We start from the raw sequence: 19,093 nt of genomic DNA on the forward strand, positions 1-19,093 counted from the left end.
GCCTCATTGATATGAGCTCATGCACCTCAGTTTTTGAATATTGAATATTGCTCAAATTATCCACAAATAATGTATTTTTTTCCTCACTCAAAAACTGAAGAGCATAAGCTCAGAACAATGACCAATTATGTTTTTATATTACCAGTATTTGCTGATAATATAGCGTAGAAAAAGACACTTACAGAATGTTATAGTCATTTTTCAACGGGAACTGCACACATGTGAAAAGATGTGAGAAAAATTGGCAAAACGTACAACTATTACATTTTGCAAAGTTGTTATACCCTGTATGTGCAAAATCTGTAAGTTTTATACTAATGTGATAACAGTAACTAGAATTTTGGGGGAAATGAAAATCCTCTCTGGGTAAAAATGACCAGAACACAACATGAGGTCTAAATCTGTTCATTATATAAAGCATTAATTTCTCTTCGCAAGACTTGGATTAAAACGTTTGATTCATGTCGATTGCTTTTACAACACCTTTATGAATATTGTTTTGGTTACCTGGACTTTCAATAGAGATAGAAACATGTCAGGTTTCATTAAAAATATCTTAACTTGTGTTTCGAACATTAACCAAAGACGTACTGCTGTGAAATGAAAGTAAACAGAATTTTCATTTTTGGATGAACTTTTCCTTCAAGTCGCTGTCTTAAATTTAATTGAAGTGTATGTTCCTAACAAAAATATTTGGTTTTGTTGTAATATACTCGTTATTTTATTGAGTTTATGTCCTCCGTTGAGTAATTCATATACAGTCTAAAAAAATGCTGGGTTAAATATAACCCAGCGCTGGGTAAAATATGGACAAACCCAGCGATTGGGTTCTTTTGACCCAGCGGTTGGATTAAATGTTTAACACAACCGCTGGGTAGTAACCCAAATGTTGGGTCAAAACAACCCATTTTAGAGTGTAGTCTAGTTTAATGTTGAATAACTTTAAGTTGAAATTAATTGGTTCAATTATTTTAATGCATTAAAATAATGAAAAAAAAACATATGTTGACTTATTGATCATTTAATTTTTTTAGTGTACTGCACTAAATTAGTATCTACACACATACTGCAGAATATAAAGCTGTCAACATAGTACACTCTAAAAAATGCTGGGTTAAATACAACCCAGTGCTGAGTAAAATAGGGACAAACCCAGCAATTGGGCTGTTTTGACCCAGCGGTTGGGTTAAATGTTTAACCCAACCTTCTGAGTAGTAACCCAACCGCTGGGTCAAAACAACCCAATTGCTGGGTTTGTCATATGTTGACTTATTGATCATTTAATTTTTTTAGTGTACTGCACTACATTAGTATCTACACACATACTGCAGAATATAAAGCTGTCAACATAGTACACTCTAAAAAATGCTGGGTTAAATACAACCCAGTGCTGAGTAAAATAGGGACAAACCCAGCAATTGGGCTGTTTTGACCCAGCGGTTGGGTTAAATGTTTAACCCAACCTTCTGAGTAGTAACCCAACCGCTGGGTCAAAACAACCCAATTGCTGGGTTTGTCCCTATTTTACCCAGCACTGGGTTGCATTTAACCCAGCATTTTTAAGAGTGTAATAAAGTAAAAGCATTCAGAAGGTCACTGCACACCATTTTAATAAACGATCCTCTGTAAATGGCTAAGCTGCACCTAATTAAGCAAGCAACTGTCCCTAAGACATCCTCAAGTCATTTTATTGGACTGACGAAGAGTTTTTACCATCCATTAATGCTCAGTCTCGTTCAATCACTTGCGCTGTCTGTTCTCTTTAAAATATTGATCCTCATGTCACATGTGTATGTATGTGAGTGTGTAAACCTTCCCAGCTTTCCCCATATCCACGTATGATGGGTCCGCAGTGATTTCCCGAGGGTCAGGTAAACTGTAATCCAACTGGAACATTCTTCTCGCTGATAGTTTGTGCCATTCTTGCTGCTCGTTCCTGGCCTAGTGCTCTCTAGGCCACAGATACATCAACCTAATGATGGCAGTAATAAAACACAATTATGTTTCCAGCAACAACTGTACATACAGCGAACAACTGCACACCGAAATCACAAGCCTTGCTTTTCTCAAACCTGACTTCAAAAATGTAGGATTTAGGAAGAGTCTGTGACACAAAATGACGTTCATTACTGTATGGACACGGTGTGTTCAATCTGTTACGGGTCGTCGTAAGTTTTCTGCCCTTGGGTATCAGCTTGTCAGGACGAAGACTTGTGAGCTCCACCGACGTGACACTGACTTCATTCTCCAGAGACATCCAGTCGACACGAGGGTGTTTCAGATCCTTCAGTGCTCTGTCACTAATATTGATCAGCCGGCCTCTTATCCAACACAGAGAAATGAATTAGGTGGCAAATGAAGCAGTTTGCTTTCCACAGCGTCCTTCACGAGAACCTGCAATCAAACACCGTCCCACAAACCAGCAGCATTTCCACTGTGAAATTAATCAGATATAGTAGAAATGTAGATTTCAGTGTCATTTTCTATTGAAATTATGACATTAGATTTTTAATCTGTATCTTTTAAACCTCAAGTCCTCTGTCAGTAGATTCATCCTGATGCTTCTCCTTCCACAATTCATCTAGTGTGAGTTCAACAACATCTCCAGAAGCATTCAACAGACACAAAATCAGCCCTTTGAGGGGAATATTTATGCAAAATGGCAATGTTTCCAATTTAAAATGAGTCAGATATGGTAGCTAGAACACTCCTAATGAAAATGTATGGTTTCATTGTTGTCTTCTCTTGATTTTATTGAAATTGTCATTACATTTTTTTTTCAAAACCACTTAAACGGGTCGTATGATGCGATTTCAAGTTTTCCTTTCTCTTTGGAGTGTTACAAGCTCTTGGTGCATAAAGAAGATCTGTAAAGTTGCAAAGACTAAAGTCTCAAGTACAGCGAACAACTGCACACCGAAATCACAAGCCTTGCTTTTCTCAAACCTGACTTAAAAAATGTAGGATTTAGGAAGAGTCTGTGACACAAAATGACGTTCATTACTGTATGGACACGGTGTGTTCAATCTGTTACGCGTCGTCGTAAGTTTTCTGCCCTTGGGTATCAGCTTGTCAGGACGAAGACTTTTTTAGTATTGTTGTTGCCGCCATGTCGTGAAGGCGCTGTGTGCTTCTACGCCAGAGCGCGTACACACCTCACACACCGGATGCCGTGCGCGCGCCCAAAGACAGTTGGACATAGTGGTGTATTAGAGGTAAAATATTATATAAATACTGTTGGGTTTCTCGCACAAAGCGATCGTTTCGTGTCTTAGGACATCAATGTGTCGTCACGAGCCGCAGGGTTTAATTTGGATTTGTCTGTGCATGTTTTTTTTACTCTCATAGATTTTGTTACCATTGCCATGCATTATACGACTGACAGACTGCAACGGCTGGAGTTAAAAATCATAATTTGTGTTCTACTGAAGAAACAAAGTCACCTACATATTGGATGCCCTTGGGGTAAGCAGATAAACATCACATTTTCATTTTGGGGTGAACTATCCCTTTAAATAACTGGACGTTTAACGTTTTAGAAACATCTCAAAAACAACGTTTTTATAGCCTAACCTAAAAATTATACCCTAAACCTAAACAACGCCAGAGGTAGCCTAATTGCAAACACACTTGTTATAGTCCACTGAATTGTGTCAGCTCATAAGGAAGGAGATCCAGATGTTGCCAGGGTTCTTTGTGAGCACTGGATCCATGCTGATTTACATATTTGACGGGGAATATCTGACTGGGCGCCGTGGCCTCATGCTTTCATTGTGTGTCTGACATCACATGAGAAATGAAGCGCGCAGGAGCTCAGCGTGCAGAACTCTGTGAGAGCAGCGAGAGAAGAAGCATGACAACCCACCGGGGTTAAACAGCAGCGGGATCCGTGTTCATCATCACGGGGATGGACCGGCGGCGGAGAGCCTCGCTCGCGCTCACCTTGAACTTCCTCGCGCTGATCCTCGCCATATCCGCGCTGACCACCAGCTACTGGTGCGAGGGGGACCGGAAAGTTGTCAAGCCCTTCTGTACCGGACCGGTGGCCGTCAAACAGACGCACTGCATTAGGTACAACAGCTCGAACATCAACGACAGCCGGCTGGTTCAGTATATCTGGGAGACCGGCGAGGATAAGTTTGTTCTGAGGAAGTTCCACACCGGCATCTGGTTCTCCTGCGAGCAGAACGTCGACCTTGTCGGTAAGGATGCGGCTTTTCTTCCCGTCACACCAGCAAACGGCAAAGAACGTTTCGTTAACGTTCCCATTAAGTTATAAAAACGTTATTTCTCTTTGGAAACGTTTGAACATCCGTTTTTTGAACGTAGAAAGAATGTTTCTTTTTATGAACGTTACAGGAACATTCCAAAAGGTTACGAGAATGTTACATTTCAATCGTTTAAAATACCCATTTTTCACATTTAAAGAACGTTTTTCTATCCGAACGTTGGAGGAACATTCCATTCTAGCATTTTGAAAACGTTACTTTGAATGTTAGCTAGCTTTGAATGTTCTCTCAATGTTCAAAACACCCTCTTCTTTTTTACATTTAGAGAACGTTTTTCTTTAACAGGAACATTGCATTATATCGTTTTGAAAATGGTAGTAGAATGTTACATTGTTATTCCTGAAGAATGTTATTGAACATAGTTCTGCGAACATACAGATAACATCATAAGGACATTCCAAGAACATGTTTCCTCTCAACATTATGAGAACGTGTAACAAATATGAATTATGTTATAAGAACGTTCTATAAACATTACTTTAAGAATGTTTTGTCTTATAACCCTTACAAAATATTAGTGAAAGTCAGCGTTCCCTGTTAGTTGGGTTGGCTTCATCCAATCACAGTGTGAATATTCAGCTTTTGAAGTGTGTAAACCTTGTTTTTGCCTTCCTAACATCACTAAATAAATTATGATGACTATCAAACAAGCCTGTTTCCTTTTTAAAATTCATTAAAAAATGACATAAAACATATATTAAGCGCTCCAATGCATATAACTGCAACAAAGAAAACATTGAAATGTATTCTGGAAATGCTCCTTTTCCATAAATATCATAAATTAAAAATGCAAATCTTTAATAATTTTTTACTAAAAGGCTTGTTTTTATATATTGTAAAAGAAAAAAAAAGAGTATGAATTAGCTTACACTTTACTGACATAAAAAATTCCTGTTTTTACAATTAATGAAATTGTTTTTTTATACTACAGTATGATATTTTTTACCATAACTTACATCTAACCAATTAACAGGATTTTACAGTATAATTTTTACATTCTCTCTTAAAATGACTAATGTTTTTTCACACATTGATGATCATGAAGTAAAAAAAAAAACTCTGTGAGTCTCACACCGTTGTGTTGAATGTCTTTTCCTCTTGCAGGTGAGAAATGCAGAAGCTTCATAAACGTGGCTCCTCCTCATGAGAGAGGTACGTCTGTCACTCTTCATTATGAACTCTGGGGAATATTCAGATTTTGCATGATGTTTTAAATAGGGTGTCGCTCAGGTCATTAATGAAAGCGATTCTCCTGATGCCCGCTCTTTTATCTTGCACATGCTGTCTGGAGGTCCAGTCACTTTTAATCAAGCTTGATTTTTTTTTTATCTTTCTGCCAGCCGTACACCTGCCTCATTCTCATTCATGTAGATATATGAACATGTCAATACGATTTCATTCTCTCAGCAGGCAGCAGCGCCAGCATCTTTAGCACAGTTGTTTCTGAGTGTAATTGATAGATGCATGATCCAGACTAAAGATCCATCAGATATAATGATAGTTAAGCATGACGATGATGACTCAGGGTGACTCCTCACTGTAATTCAGCTCATTCTGCACTGACCGTGACAGAGCTGAGGTCTAAATCAAGCGTGGGAAATAATCATCTTTAGGTTTTATATCCCTGGAAATGAAACGCGTGTATCAGTATAATGATATTCTTGTGGATTATAGCCACAGAGTTTTATTGATGAGTAATCTGTGTTTATGCATTATGATGAAGTCAGTCTGTGTTTATCTGTGGGTGATACATGCACAATGTGTTCATATATGGCTCAACGACAAATACGAATGTGCACAATAAAGGAAAGAAAAAATAATTTTGTGCCAAGTCCCTATTTAGAATTTCAAACTTTATGCCTTTTATATGCCCGTCACTATTATATGTTTTCATGTTTTATGTGCATATATATATTTAAAACCCATATGTGTGTATATATATATATATATATATATATATATATATATATATATATATATATATATACTGTATATAGAAAATGTTAGTACAAATTTTATTATATACAGTAATATTACATATTACATTATTACACATTAAACTGATCAGGTAACAGTGTTATTTCAAATAAATGCTTTTCTTTTGAACTTATGTTCATCAAAGAATTCTGAAAAATAAAATGTATCATGATTTCCACAAAATATATGAACTGTTTTCAACATTGATAATCAGAAATGTTTCTTGAGCAGTAAATCAGCATATTAGAATGATTTCTGAAGATCATGTGACACTAAAGACGGGAGTAATGATGCTGAAAATTCAGCTTTGATCACAGGAATAAATTACATTTTAACATATATTCACATAGAAAACCACTATTTTAAAATGTAATAACATTTCACAATTTTTTTATCAAATAAATGCAAAAGTGTCTTCTTTTAAAAAACATTACAAAATCTTTCTGAAGTACTTTATTATTTTTTTAGTAAACTTTTGTCTCTCACATCCTTGTTTTCATTTATACTGTGTCTGAAACTAGAAAACTAGACTACATTTTCCACACTTTGACATCTGTGTGAATATTGTCATCATCCTCCCACCTAAAGTGCATGTGACAGCATGAAGATTTCCGCCAAACTCTATGAAATATGTAGATGCATCCGCATGCTTTCAAAGTTGAAATTTCCTTTTAAATCTAGTGTCAAGTTTCTGGTATATAAATATTTCAGCCGCTCCCCGATGGGAGGCCCATCTAAATGAGCCCCAGCAGTTCAGTTTGTCATTCTCCGTGAGTGTCTGTGGCTCCACATCATCTTAATCAGCAGCTCCATCTGCTTTCTCTCCTCATCTTGATAGAACTGGACTGCTCCATCCATAATTTCCTCAGGGCCTGTCAGAAATTCCCTCGATACACATCGCTTCTCTCTCTCATATCCTCACAGGTGTTTTGTGGCTCTGCATCGTAACCGAGTGTCTCTACATCTTACTGCTGGCCACCGGAGGAATCCTCATGTCCATCGAGGTCTGCCATTTTGGAAACGTCATCGATGGACTGAAACTGAATACCTTCGCTGCCATATTCACAGTCCTGTCAGGTAACGTGTTGCATGTAGGGTGGCATTTCTATAACACCAAATAACAGATGATATGTTGATTTTCAGGGGCATTTTTACCTTTATAAGGACCATTTTTTTAACCATAGTAAAAAAGATGTGTCCTCTATTTTGTCAGGTCCAAATATACGAAATCCAATTACAAATTAAATGAAGTCGATATTGATAAAAGCCATCTTTGCACTGCAGAAGTGACATTTAGATGAATTTACTCTGTTTAATGCAGCTCAGAGATGCAATGAATGCATTTACACTGCATTTACAATTGTACACGTAATGTTAGGAGATTAATGCGTTAAATATAAAATATACTGATTAGAGAGCTATGAAATTATACTTTAAATATGAAACTAAAACCACAAGTAGGTGGCGACAAATCACTGTCTTAACAAGTGGATCATTGATTTACTAATTTAAAAAATATTCGGAAATGAACGGCATGACTTGCTGATTTTGGAACCATGTACTAGCATACTATTACTATTTCTACCATAAAAATATGCCAAAGGTAGTAGTATATAATAAAATAGTATAGTAATAGTAACATATTAGTTTGCAGTTTCGAATTTAGGAACTGTTTTTATGAATGGCTTATTGAATCATTGACTCAACTGATTTGTTCAAACACGGTGGATCATTCAAGAACAGAACACCACTGTGTTGATCGGGGATGCAATGACTGTGGAGCATAGCAATAACGCAAAACAGCCCATATTGACAATATTGTGTCTACATTGTACACCACTACATAATGACTTGAACATAACATTAGCAAATGTATTTATTTATTACATAGCATTGCAGAAAGTATAAAATAGCAATCTTAAAAGGAGGACAAAAGCCTGCGCATGTAGGCAAACATGGCATTTCAAAACCGCACGGTCTGACCTAAAACCAGATGAATGGCCTCACTAGTTGTAGATGATCAGCATGTGCTTGATGTCGTTGTCTCTGAATATGATGCTGATTTTTGAGTGATCATCTTTTGTCAGGCTCTACCCTTCAAAGGTCAGCACACTCTTTGTGATTCTGTCCTGTTATATTCACATTCAAGCCATATTGTTTTTGTATGACCAATTAAAAAATCAAAAACAGGTCCAGCAAACGTCCCTCTTCTATACTAGCTATTGCAATGCTTTAAAGGCCACTAACAGCTGTCCTCATGGAGATGCATTACTGGTCGATGTCTATCTACCTGCAGGCTGTCCTCTGCCTAGTTTTTTGTGGTGAATGTCTTTGCATTTATGTGGTATCAGAGCCCTATCTGTTCCTCAGATACATACAAAAACATCCGGCTCAAAATCCCATATAAGCCTCACAGTATTGGTTAGCAGTACTCTTGAATGTCATCCAGGCTATTTTTGACAGTTTCACAATTTAAGGGTTTATGGCGACATATGCGTCGAAATTCAATCTGCTTAAATCTGCTGTACTTATTTATTTATATATTTCAGTGTAGCATTGACTATGCAAGTCCATTGTATGGCGGGGGAGTTGCACTATACAACCAATATCTTACATTTATGCTATTATTATTATAATATCTGTATACTGTATTATAATATTTTTCATATTATATTGCATTAAAGGAGACATACTACTACTACTACAACAGCAATTGCTTCTACTAATAGTAATTAATTACAAAAATTAATTAATTATATTAATATAAAGATATTATCATTGTGACTATTATATTATATTATTAAGTCTATAATATGATTAGTCAAACTTAGGTAAGTAATATCTTACCTGTATATATTATTATTATTATGATCATTTTGATCATATTATTACTACTACTAATAATAATGATAATATAGAGTTCAGATATTATCATTGTGACTATTTATATTATATTATATTTTTCATACAACATTATCAAGAGTGTATAATATGAATAATCAAACTGATATCTTGCCTTAATCTTACCTATTGTTAATGTTGTTGTTAATATTAAATACATTAAATTCAAAGGTTGACAGTAATGAAGTAAATTTACTTGAGTATTATTTTTCTGGAAACGTATGACTTTAACTTCACTACATTTGAAAGACAAATATCGTACTTTTCACTACATTACATTTCTATCAAGGTCCTCGAAGTAGAAAGTCGTTACTATGTAGCAGCTTTGGGTGCTACACAGTCAAGTCAATGGGTGTTTTTTTCCTCTCTAAAATGTGATTTCTCAGCATTTTTGAACACTGACTAGTTGCAAATGTGATATTTCTTTACAACAATTCAATAATAAGAAGTTAATATTGTGGTATATATTAGACACAATATTGTATAGATTTTGCAAAATTGTGTAAACAGAAATATTACCTATAAATCCACAGAACATTTATGTGCGCACAGTAGGTGTTTGACCGTTCTGTGTATGACATCAAAGTACAAAGTACTAATCTTGCTGTTTTGCTTTTTTGTTAAAGCAGTGTGTTGCTTTTGTAAAGTTATACAGCTACAGTCGTGTTGCTGGGTTTTAAAGCAGGTTTAATTTTTTTCTTATCAGTCTGTATTTACAGCAATTTCACTGTCCACTCGGTTCAAATGTGGATGAATGGCTACACGTAGATGTGTGCACACACTGCTAGAGCTGTGTGAGATCACTACCATGCTGCTTTTGTTGGGTGTTAAATTAAACCTTTTTTTCTTTTCATTTCTAACATTTCATTTCAGTTTTTAACATTTTAACATAACTCTTTACTCCCAAGAGACGACAGGGTAGTCAGTGTATTCAGTAGGTGTAATTTATTGTAGTGTATATATAAGTTGCTTTAGAGGCATAAGGTATTGCAAGTATTACATACAACAATAATAAAACAGTGCACTGACATAAAAAAAATTAATTTACTTTTGGTACTTAAGTACGACTTCTGGTGCTGGTCAAATATTACTCCATTACAAGTGAAAGTTCTAAATACAGATATTTACTTAAGGAAAAATACAGAAGTACTTGCATATTATATTAATTATATTATATTACATTATATTCACTATTCATATTATATTATGTTATTATGATAATAATGTACAGTTAAGATATTATCATTGTGATTTTAGGTTAGAATTTCCTCTTAAGACCTTTCTTTAGGAAAGATTTAGTATATTTTCATGCCGTTACATTGTTTAGAGCATTAGAACATTTTTATTTTATTTTATTTTTTTAATTATATTTCATTGAAATGTTATGCTATGTCCTCGGTAGAAGACACCGGGACTCAATAAAAAAAAAAGTAAAAAGATATGAATAGGAATTTTTTTTTTTTTTTTTTTTTAAAAAATCTAATTTGCATATTAATGTGTTTTTGGGGTAACATGTAATGAAAAAAGAAGTGTAATAATGGGAGTAATAATTGACAAGATTTTCATAATAATATATAATATTTCATAGGAATATTGAAATATATTTTCTTTCCCTATTCATTTGTTGTGTCTCCCAAAATGCGTAATAAAAATGCTTTTAGTGTCCTCAACTGAGTTGAATTGATGTCCTATTCTATAACAGAAAGTCATATTTTGATTTAAAACCCCATAACATTTTCCTGAGATGTTGATTTATGACAAACAGTTTAAAAATTAGTCAGATTTGAATGATAATTACAAAATATTATCATATTTCCATAAGAGTGTTACATTTGATCACTAAATTAATGAAAACCAAGGAGAGGGCGTGGTCATGGTGAAACATGCAAATATGTCCTGAATGTGCTCTTTACAGGACATCCAGACTTAAAACTGTGGCATGTATAGTCTCAGAGAAAAATATAATGTCCTCATATGAGGATGCAGGGTCTCAGGAGGCTAAATTATATTATATTATATTATGTTATATTATGTCAAAGTGTAATAATAACAAATTAATAATATCTTCCTTTGTAAAAATTCCTATTAATTAATATTACCTTCTACAGACTTCAGGATTACTATTGAATGTTTGCACATCACATTTATTGGTATTAAAATGAATACCTCCCATATCATAAAAAATGCACTTCCGTATTTAAATGAGGCTTTGACCGGCCTAAATGTGTGTCAAACACAGAGTAAGATTGCTGAGAGACCTTTTGTGTCACGTTAGAGTTTTATTATTGCATAAAGGCTGAGGGATGAACTTGCGGCCCACTGTCATCTCTTTCTTGAGCTTCATGAGAGAGTGGGCTCATGAATGCTGTGCATCATGGGAAGGGGCTGCAACCTCAATTAGCTTCTTTCTTCATTTGACACAATCAACAGAAGAGAACATTCGACTGCATTCTTAACACACCAGACGTTTAGATGCAGTGAAGCATGAAGTATATGATGTATATTGAAAAGTTTTAGGTTTAATGCACTTTGTCACATAGATAATTATGTTTTGTGACTCTAATAACCCATTACCTTTACTTGATTGAACTTGTATTTTAGTGCTGTTGTAGATTAAAGTCTTTAGACCAATCGAAAACACCAAAAACCTTACTTTATTACACAATAGCAATAAACATTTTGTATGTTCCTGAAGTAAAGGGATATGCCAAGCAAAAATTATAATTTTTTTCATCATTTGCTTATCTTTGTGTTGTTCCAGACCTGCATGATTTTTTATAATAATAATAATAACATTATATTATATTATGAAATTAATCGCGATTAATCCCACCTAATAATAAAGTTTTTAAATATACTTTTATATTGCAATAATTTCACATTCAATTATTTGTGAGACAATGCTTCCCTGCCAAACATGGAATTTTCCAGATTTCCACTTTCTCGCTGTTATATGCTCAGGGGCGCTATTACGCATCTCCTGAATGAGTCTAGAATGTGCAGATCAAAATCACAGGTGATTTGAAGATGCAAAAACAAGCGATCTCGAATGTATGCATATATGCATATGAAAAAAATGCAATCATCAACAATAAACAGCATATAAGTGAAAACTGCCTAATGTTACAGAGTGAACTGTCGATCCAGGAAGTGGAAAAGGACTGTGCAAGCTTTGGGAGTGCTGATGGACTACGCTGGATGGACAAAGTGCTACTGCGTCTTTGCTTTGATCATTGTACTGAATATGATCCAGATGTAGTATTTGATAAAAATTTGATTTTCTGATCTTTTGCTTAAAGGGGTCATATGATGCGATTTCAAGTTTTCCTTTCTCTTCGGAGTGTTACAAGCTGATTGTGCATAGATAAGATCTCTGAAGTTGCAAAAACTAAAGTCTCAAAACCAAAGAGATATTCTTTATCAAAGTTAAGACTCTGCCACGCCCCCCTAAAACGGCTCGTTCTAACACGCCCCCACATATCTACCTCACTATGTGGAAATATTAGCATAATGCCGCCCAAATGTGCACGCAAAGAAAGAAGGTATTTTGTTATTCATGCAACAAAATATTCTGGGGGCCATGAAATTTGAGTGAAAATCAGCAAAAATGTTGGCGGCTTTTTTCAAAAACGCTGGCGGGGAAAGAGTTCATATGAAATAATACAGGCTACAGTGAGCAAGCTGTACGAGCACAGTATAACAGCTGACAGGACAGAAAATTTTGACCGCAGTTCACTGATGTTCTATTGAAGCTCCTCACCTGTACGGTTTCTGCGCCCACTTGTTTAGCACCTGGTGAAATGTCGAAGTGGAGTGAGCATCTGAAAAGTAATCTATTTGATGTGGTCGTAAAGACATTCTACATCTAAATAAACGCAATTCTTGTCAAGAAAAATGAAGCAGAAGCAGCTGTTGTGAGCGGGGTGGCTCCGCTCCTGCGTTAACTGTGTTAAATATTTTTAATGCCGTTAAACTGGAAAAATTAATCACCTGCATCAGTGTGCAAATTTTGACAGCACTAATTTACATTATATTATATTTGTTACGATCACCAGCTGGAGTACCCCTGAACCTTTGTCATTCACCCTGGACTTGACGTGTGCAGTGTAAATTGTCTAAGCATTAATGATAGCGAAAGCCCCTTTATACTGGAGCGTGGCCACGTATGAAGTGTTTCTTGGAGGTTATAGTACACTGAAGAATGATCATATGATTTTTCACATACGTCATGTGAACTGTAAATGCGAAAAAAAAGGTTTCCATTGCAGTTTTGCGAATTATTCATTTTTCGCATTGCCTGAAAAACCACCTCATGCGAGCATAAAAACTTTTTTGCGATATATATGGGCGTTTTTGCGAAATTGACACGTTTCCATTTGACGTATTTTAAATTAGCAATTTTAATTTGCACAATTTGAAGGGTAATAGAAACGTTTCTATTGTCCCCTGTGTTTTCTAACCGTGTTTCCTTGCCTTGCCTTGCCTTTGTGTTTACCTTGGACTGTCTTTCTGACTTTTGATTGTTTGCTGCCTGCCCTGACCTTTGCCTGTTGTTGGATTACTCTTTTTTGCCTTGCCTTGGATATTGTTGTTAGCTGTAGTTTTACAACGCCTGTCTGACTACGCTCTTTATTAAAGCCTTGCATTTGGATCCAACTCCATTGTCACACCTGTTACGTTATTATATTATATTATCAAACTGATAATATCATACCTTTATATATTTATTAATAATCATCATCATCAACATCATCTTACATTTAATGCAGGGGTAGGCAAGTTCGGTCCTAGAGAGTCGCAGTCCTGCAGAGTTCAGCTCCAACCCTGAAAAAAAATAAATAAAAAAGTAATCCTGAGGACATTGATTAGCTTGTTCAGGTGTGTTTGATTAGGGTCGGAGCTGAACTCTGCAGGACTACGGCTCTCTAGGACTGAACTTGCCTACCCCTGATTTAATGCAATATAATATCAGATTAAAAACGTTATATATATTATATTATAGATAAGACAGTAATATTAATAATAGTAATAATAATAATCATCAACAATAATAATTGAATTCGTTCCAAACCTAAATCAGTTTCATTAAGGGGAAAACTAAAATTATCATAAAATGTCCTTCGAGCTATATTGTAAGTCTTCTAAAGCCATATAATAGTCTAGTATGAAAAAGACTTTAAGCTTATTGGTTTCTAAATGCCTCGTACCTAAATGCGATGTGGCAGGTTTGAATATCTGGAAGTGCAGATGAGATTTGACAGTAGAGGGTCATTGGAGAGACTCTTGAGAATCTATTTTGTGTTTTTACAGTATTAATCCATTATGTAGTCGGCCTGAAGGAATCAATCACATCCTATACCCCATTTGTGCTGGCAGTTTGCTGAAAAAATGAGGCAATAAAAATAACTAATCATAATTCTGATGGGTTATTGAATTGAACGTGGCCTGCACTGTCCGGTGAATCTGCTGATTCATGAATGAATTCAGTTAACAAGCACTTTTTATTATTATTCACTAGTGTGTGTTCGTGAAGATGTCTGCATACAGACCGATCGCTGCGGTTGTCATGGAGACGTGAGGGTTATCGGTCAGACGCGTGTGAGGATTTAGATGGGCATGATACTATAAGAGACACAAACCACTTTTTATAGGGTGTCTGAAAGCTCAGACCGTCTCTTTCAGGTTGCTTTTGTTGTTTTTCCACTCGATTCTGTGATTTGGCTTTATTGAGTGGATTTGCGGTGGCTCAGTATGCAGACTTAGTGAGCTGTAAATAATGTGTAATTTACCTCTGTCCTTGCTATTTCTGGTGAGGTGACTTTGATTGTCCGGACTGCAGGTCTGACGCTGTTGATTATGTCCAGTTTGCCATCTGGCCAGAGCATTTAGACTGCTTTCACTTCCACATAATGACACCATTAAGCAGGAAAGCTTGACCTGCGCTGCTGCTGCTAACACACACTCATTCATTCATTCATTCACTCACTCACTCACTCAGAGATTTCCTAGCATGTCCTCTGATTGATATTGAGTGAAAACTGCATTCAGACAAGATTATTCAACTGTAAACATCCATATATACAAGATGAGAATGCAACAGAGGTACAGCCTTTATTATTCATTTAAACCTATTTGAGTGAAATCATTTTACTTTGCATTCATAGTGTGGCTATTATGACATATCCTCAACTACATTATGGACAATTAAAGATGTAAATATTCATAAGCCTGTGTATAAGTCATAGAATAAATTATAATTTTCCATGTTGTGCTTTAACAACTAAATTAGGAACTGTTTCTATTTATTTCCTAATAACACGTTGGCTGATGCATCATCATCCTGCACATGATAAACTAAATCTAAATATGTTACACTTTAAATTTAAATGCACATTGTTCTGGGGGATCTTTCCCCAACTTATACACACACATAGGGAACCATGGAAACATTGTAATCAGTGTCAAAGCACCCCCTTTTTAATGAACAGGTTTGGCTATTTCAGCAACACACAATACTAACAGGTGCAAAAAAATGAAGTATACAGCTATGAAATCTGCTTAGACCAACATTTCTAATAGAACTAGGCATTCATTTTCATGACAATACCGCTATTTATACCTTGTCAATGCCTCAAGATATATTCTCTGAAAGCAAGCTTTTACACAATGTTGCTACTCAAGTGAATCTTTTTTGTTTAAAATTTTTATTTGTTAGGATTTTCTTTTATGGTTTGTTTGTTTGTTTTTCTATCATTTTTTTACATTTTCTGAAATGATACTAAAATTATACCTGGACACTTTTGGTTATGTAGTGTAGTTAATATGAGCTCATACAAACTGCATTGACTAATGATACATGAATTAGAAAATGTCCATCAGATCAGTGTTAGATGTAGCTGAACATGTGGAACCGCAGGATTCTGTGGTCACTGTTTGAGGTGCAGTGTTATATGAGTGTGTGAGATGCTGCTGGTGTTCATCTGTGCCGTGGGTCATCACTACCTCCTGCTGGTGACAGAGGGATCGGTCTGTAACAGTGTTTGTCTCTGCTCTGGTTCACAGGTCTTCTCGGTATGGTAGCACACATGATGTTCACTACAGCGTTCCAGCTGACCGTCAGTCTGGGCCCGGAGGACTGGAAGCCCCAGAACTGGGACTACAGCTGGTCTTACATGTACGTTCACTCATGTCATGCTTTCTGTTGTCTAGGTTTAATAAGCATTAGAATGAAGCCCAGGGATGCATGTCTTGGGGGTTTTAACTGCTCTGGAAACAATGCGCTGCAAATGCAAAACCAATATTAACAATGCTTGAATGTGAGCTCAAAATTAGAATAGAACAACAGAATAGAATAGAAAAATGTACACAATGCTTGGTAAAGTTAAATAAGTCACCTGTGATTGGTTCATGCGATAAATCCCGCCTATTGTGTTTGTGCACGTTCCACATTCGTGAATCACTCTGAATGAACAATATCAATTCATTAATAAGATTTAATAAGCATAAGACCATCAATAAGAAGACTAATTGAAAAAAAGTAAGTAAACAAGTCCCACACATAGATATAACCACTTTATGTCAAAATAATGCTTAACATGGCATGAAAACATGATCTGTGGGAGTTTTTAGTGAGTAACCAGCTTGGTGCAAATTTCAAGTATTCAGTATTTACTGAGCTTTGATGACTGATGATCCGAAAAATTCAAAAATAGTTCAAAGTTAGCTATTAAAAAGAATAGCTGAACATAAGTTCACAAATATATGTTTGTGTTAAATTTAAACAATTTAAAATTGTTTAAAATTGCTAAATTGTTATTGCCTTGAGTTATTATTTTGGAATAAATGTAACTTGATGAGATTCATACTTGGCTTTAATAAATAATTGTTCATGTAAAAATAGTTGTTTTTGATTTCTTTTTCTGATAGTGTAAGTAATGTTTATTTAACCAAGAAAGTGTGACTGGGACATGAATTTATATTTAATTTTTAAAAAAAAACGTTGCCTCCTCATTTCAGAACACCACCACACACCACTTATCATATAATCGCGATTAATCGCATCCAAAATAAGTTTTTGTTTACATTATATATGTATGTGTATTGTGTATATTTATTATGTGTATATATAGATACACTCACATACAAGCATATATTTTGGAAACATTTGCATACATATACATTTATATATTTATATTCTTATATTTTATAATATATATATATATATATAAACATAACATATTTTCTTAAATATATACATGCATGTGTTTGTATTTATATATACATAATAAATATACACACACATATATTGAGTAAACAACAACTTTTATACTGGATGCGATTAATCACGATTAATCGTTTGATGGCACTAAACATATATATATATATATATATATATATATATATATATATATGCATATATACAACGACTTGTGAATGTTTCTTGGGGTCTCTTTTGGGGGACATAATCTGTCCTTAATGATTCTGCCCTTGTTAATACCTAGTTATAAGACAGATGTTGACTTGAAAGCCTCTTGACGTTTTTCCTCCAGCTTGGCTTGGAGCTCCTTCACCGCCTGCATGGCCTCCTCCGTCACCACCATCAACAGATACACCAAGACTATTCTGGAGTTCAAACACAAGCGAAGGAACATTGAGAAGAACCTGAAGATCAAGCAGAAGCTGCTGGACCTGGACTCTCCAGACCAGGTGTGGGACATGTACATCAGCTCCGTCCCCAGCTCGGCCGAGGAGTTTCTGGACTTGTCCAGTTCTGGACGCAAGCTCTCCGCCAATTCAGTCTTCCTGGACCTCAACGACCTGCCGTCTCCACAAGGAGAGGAGTACTGCTGAAGCCGGTCATCATCGACGTCACGCTCTTCTAGTGTCATTAACAGACTCTGACAGCCGTGGGAGCTTTGATTGGAGGTGATGCGTTGAGATTATATAACTGTTGCATAATGTTTGGTTTGATGTTGTGCTGTTGTCTGAAGGTGATGCTGTTTAGTTTGTTATTAATGTGCTGCTGACATTGTATGTGTAAAACGTATTCTGGAACCAGACCTGCGACGAATGAACGGCTTTCCTCAATCCTAAAGAATAAAATGTGACAAGGCATTTGTAAAAATCTAACCATTGAAATTGCATTAGAAATATTCCCATTTTCTGAGAGCCACCACACTCGTTCAGTAGAAAACGTCTTTTTGTGAATGCTGCCTGCTGCTTTAGATTTTCCCTCTGCTGTATTATGAAGTCATTTCCAAATCAATCCTGAGGGTCTGTTTTCTAGATCAGTTCTAATGAGACACAAATTTCATTGCTGAGTGCCTTTGTTTGTGCTATTGATCTTGGTTCTTTAACCGTAGCATGCAAAAGTCCTGGAACAGTTTATTTTATAGCCTATTTGATCATCCATAATAATCTCAACACATATCTAAATTAGGCTATGTAAGGATTGCTATTTCATTTAGCTCTGCTTTATTAACTCAACAGCTCTCAAATATAAAAGAAAAATCAGAATTATTTTGTTTTTAATTGTTAATCATTCTGTAGAGTGCAAAGATCTATATGTGTCTGTGAAAAGAACAAGAATTGAATTCTAGATCAGCTAAGCGCATGCAACTGTTTGGGATAAAAGAAAGTGGCTTTACTGTGGGACGCTGTGTTGTTCTGTTTAGGATGGAAGAACATGATCCATGAGGTCAAGTTACTTGAATTCCTTATCATCTCTTTCGATTCTGTATATTTGATCTCATTCAAATCATAAGATTAAATCACTTATCAATTTATCCATTCAGTTATGAACCGTCTAAAGAGACTGTTTACATTTTATGTGCAATAATGAATGAAACATATACATTAGATGAATTATACTTTTTTTACAGTAATGTACACTGACCAACTCCTTCTAGACTTAAGGTGTTAAATGC

The 19,093-nt window shown here is 35.5% G+C and overlaps 1 protein-coding gene across 1 annotated transcript; it reads left to right on the forward strand.

Annotated features, from left to right (window-relative positions):
* Positions 1-3,792: 3,792 nt before the first annotated feature.
* Positions 3,793-18,863, forward strand: gsg1l2b (gsg1-like 2b). Its single transcript, XM_016239579.1, has 5 exons — positions 3,793-4,202; positions 5,394-5,441; positions 7,191-7,343; positions 16,230-16,341; positions 17,717-18,863. Exons 1-5 carry the CDS (start codon positions 3,908-3,910, stop codon positions 18,015-18,017), a joined length of 909 nt encoding a protein of 302 aa, XP_016095065.1. The 5' UTR covers positions 3,793-3,907; the 3' UTR covers positions 18,018-18,863.
* The last annotated feature ends 230 nt before the right edge of the window (positions 18,864-19,093 follow it).

This window comes from Sinocyclocheilus grahami, unplaced genomic scaffold (assembly GCF_001515645.1).
Source record: "Sinocyclocheilus grahami isolate Dianchi unplaced genomic scaffold, SAMN03320097.WGS_v1.1 scaffold569.1, whole genome shotgun sequence".
NCBI lineage: Eukaryota > Metazoa > Chordata > Actinopteri > Cypriniformes > Cyprinidae > Sinocyclocheilus > Sinocyclocheilus grahami.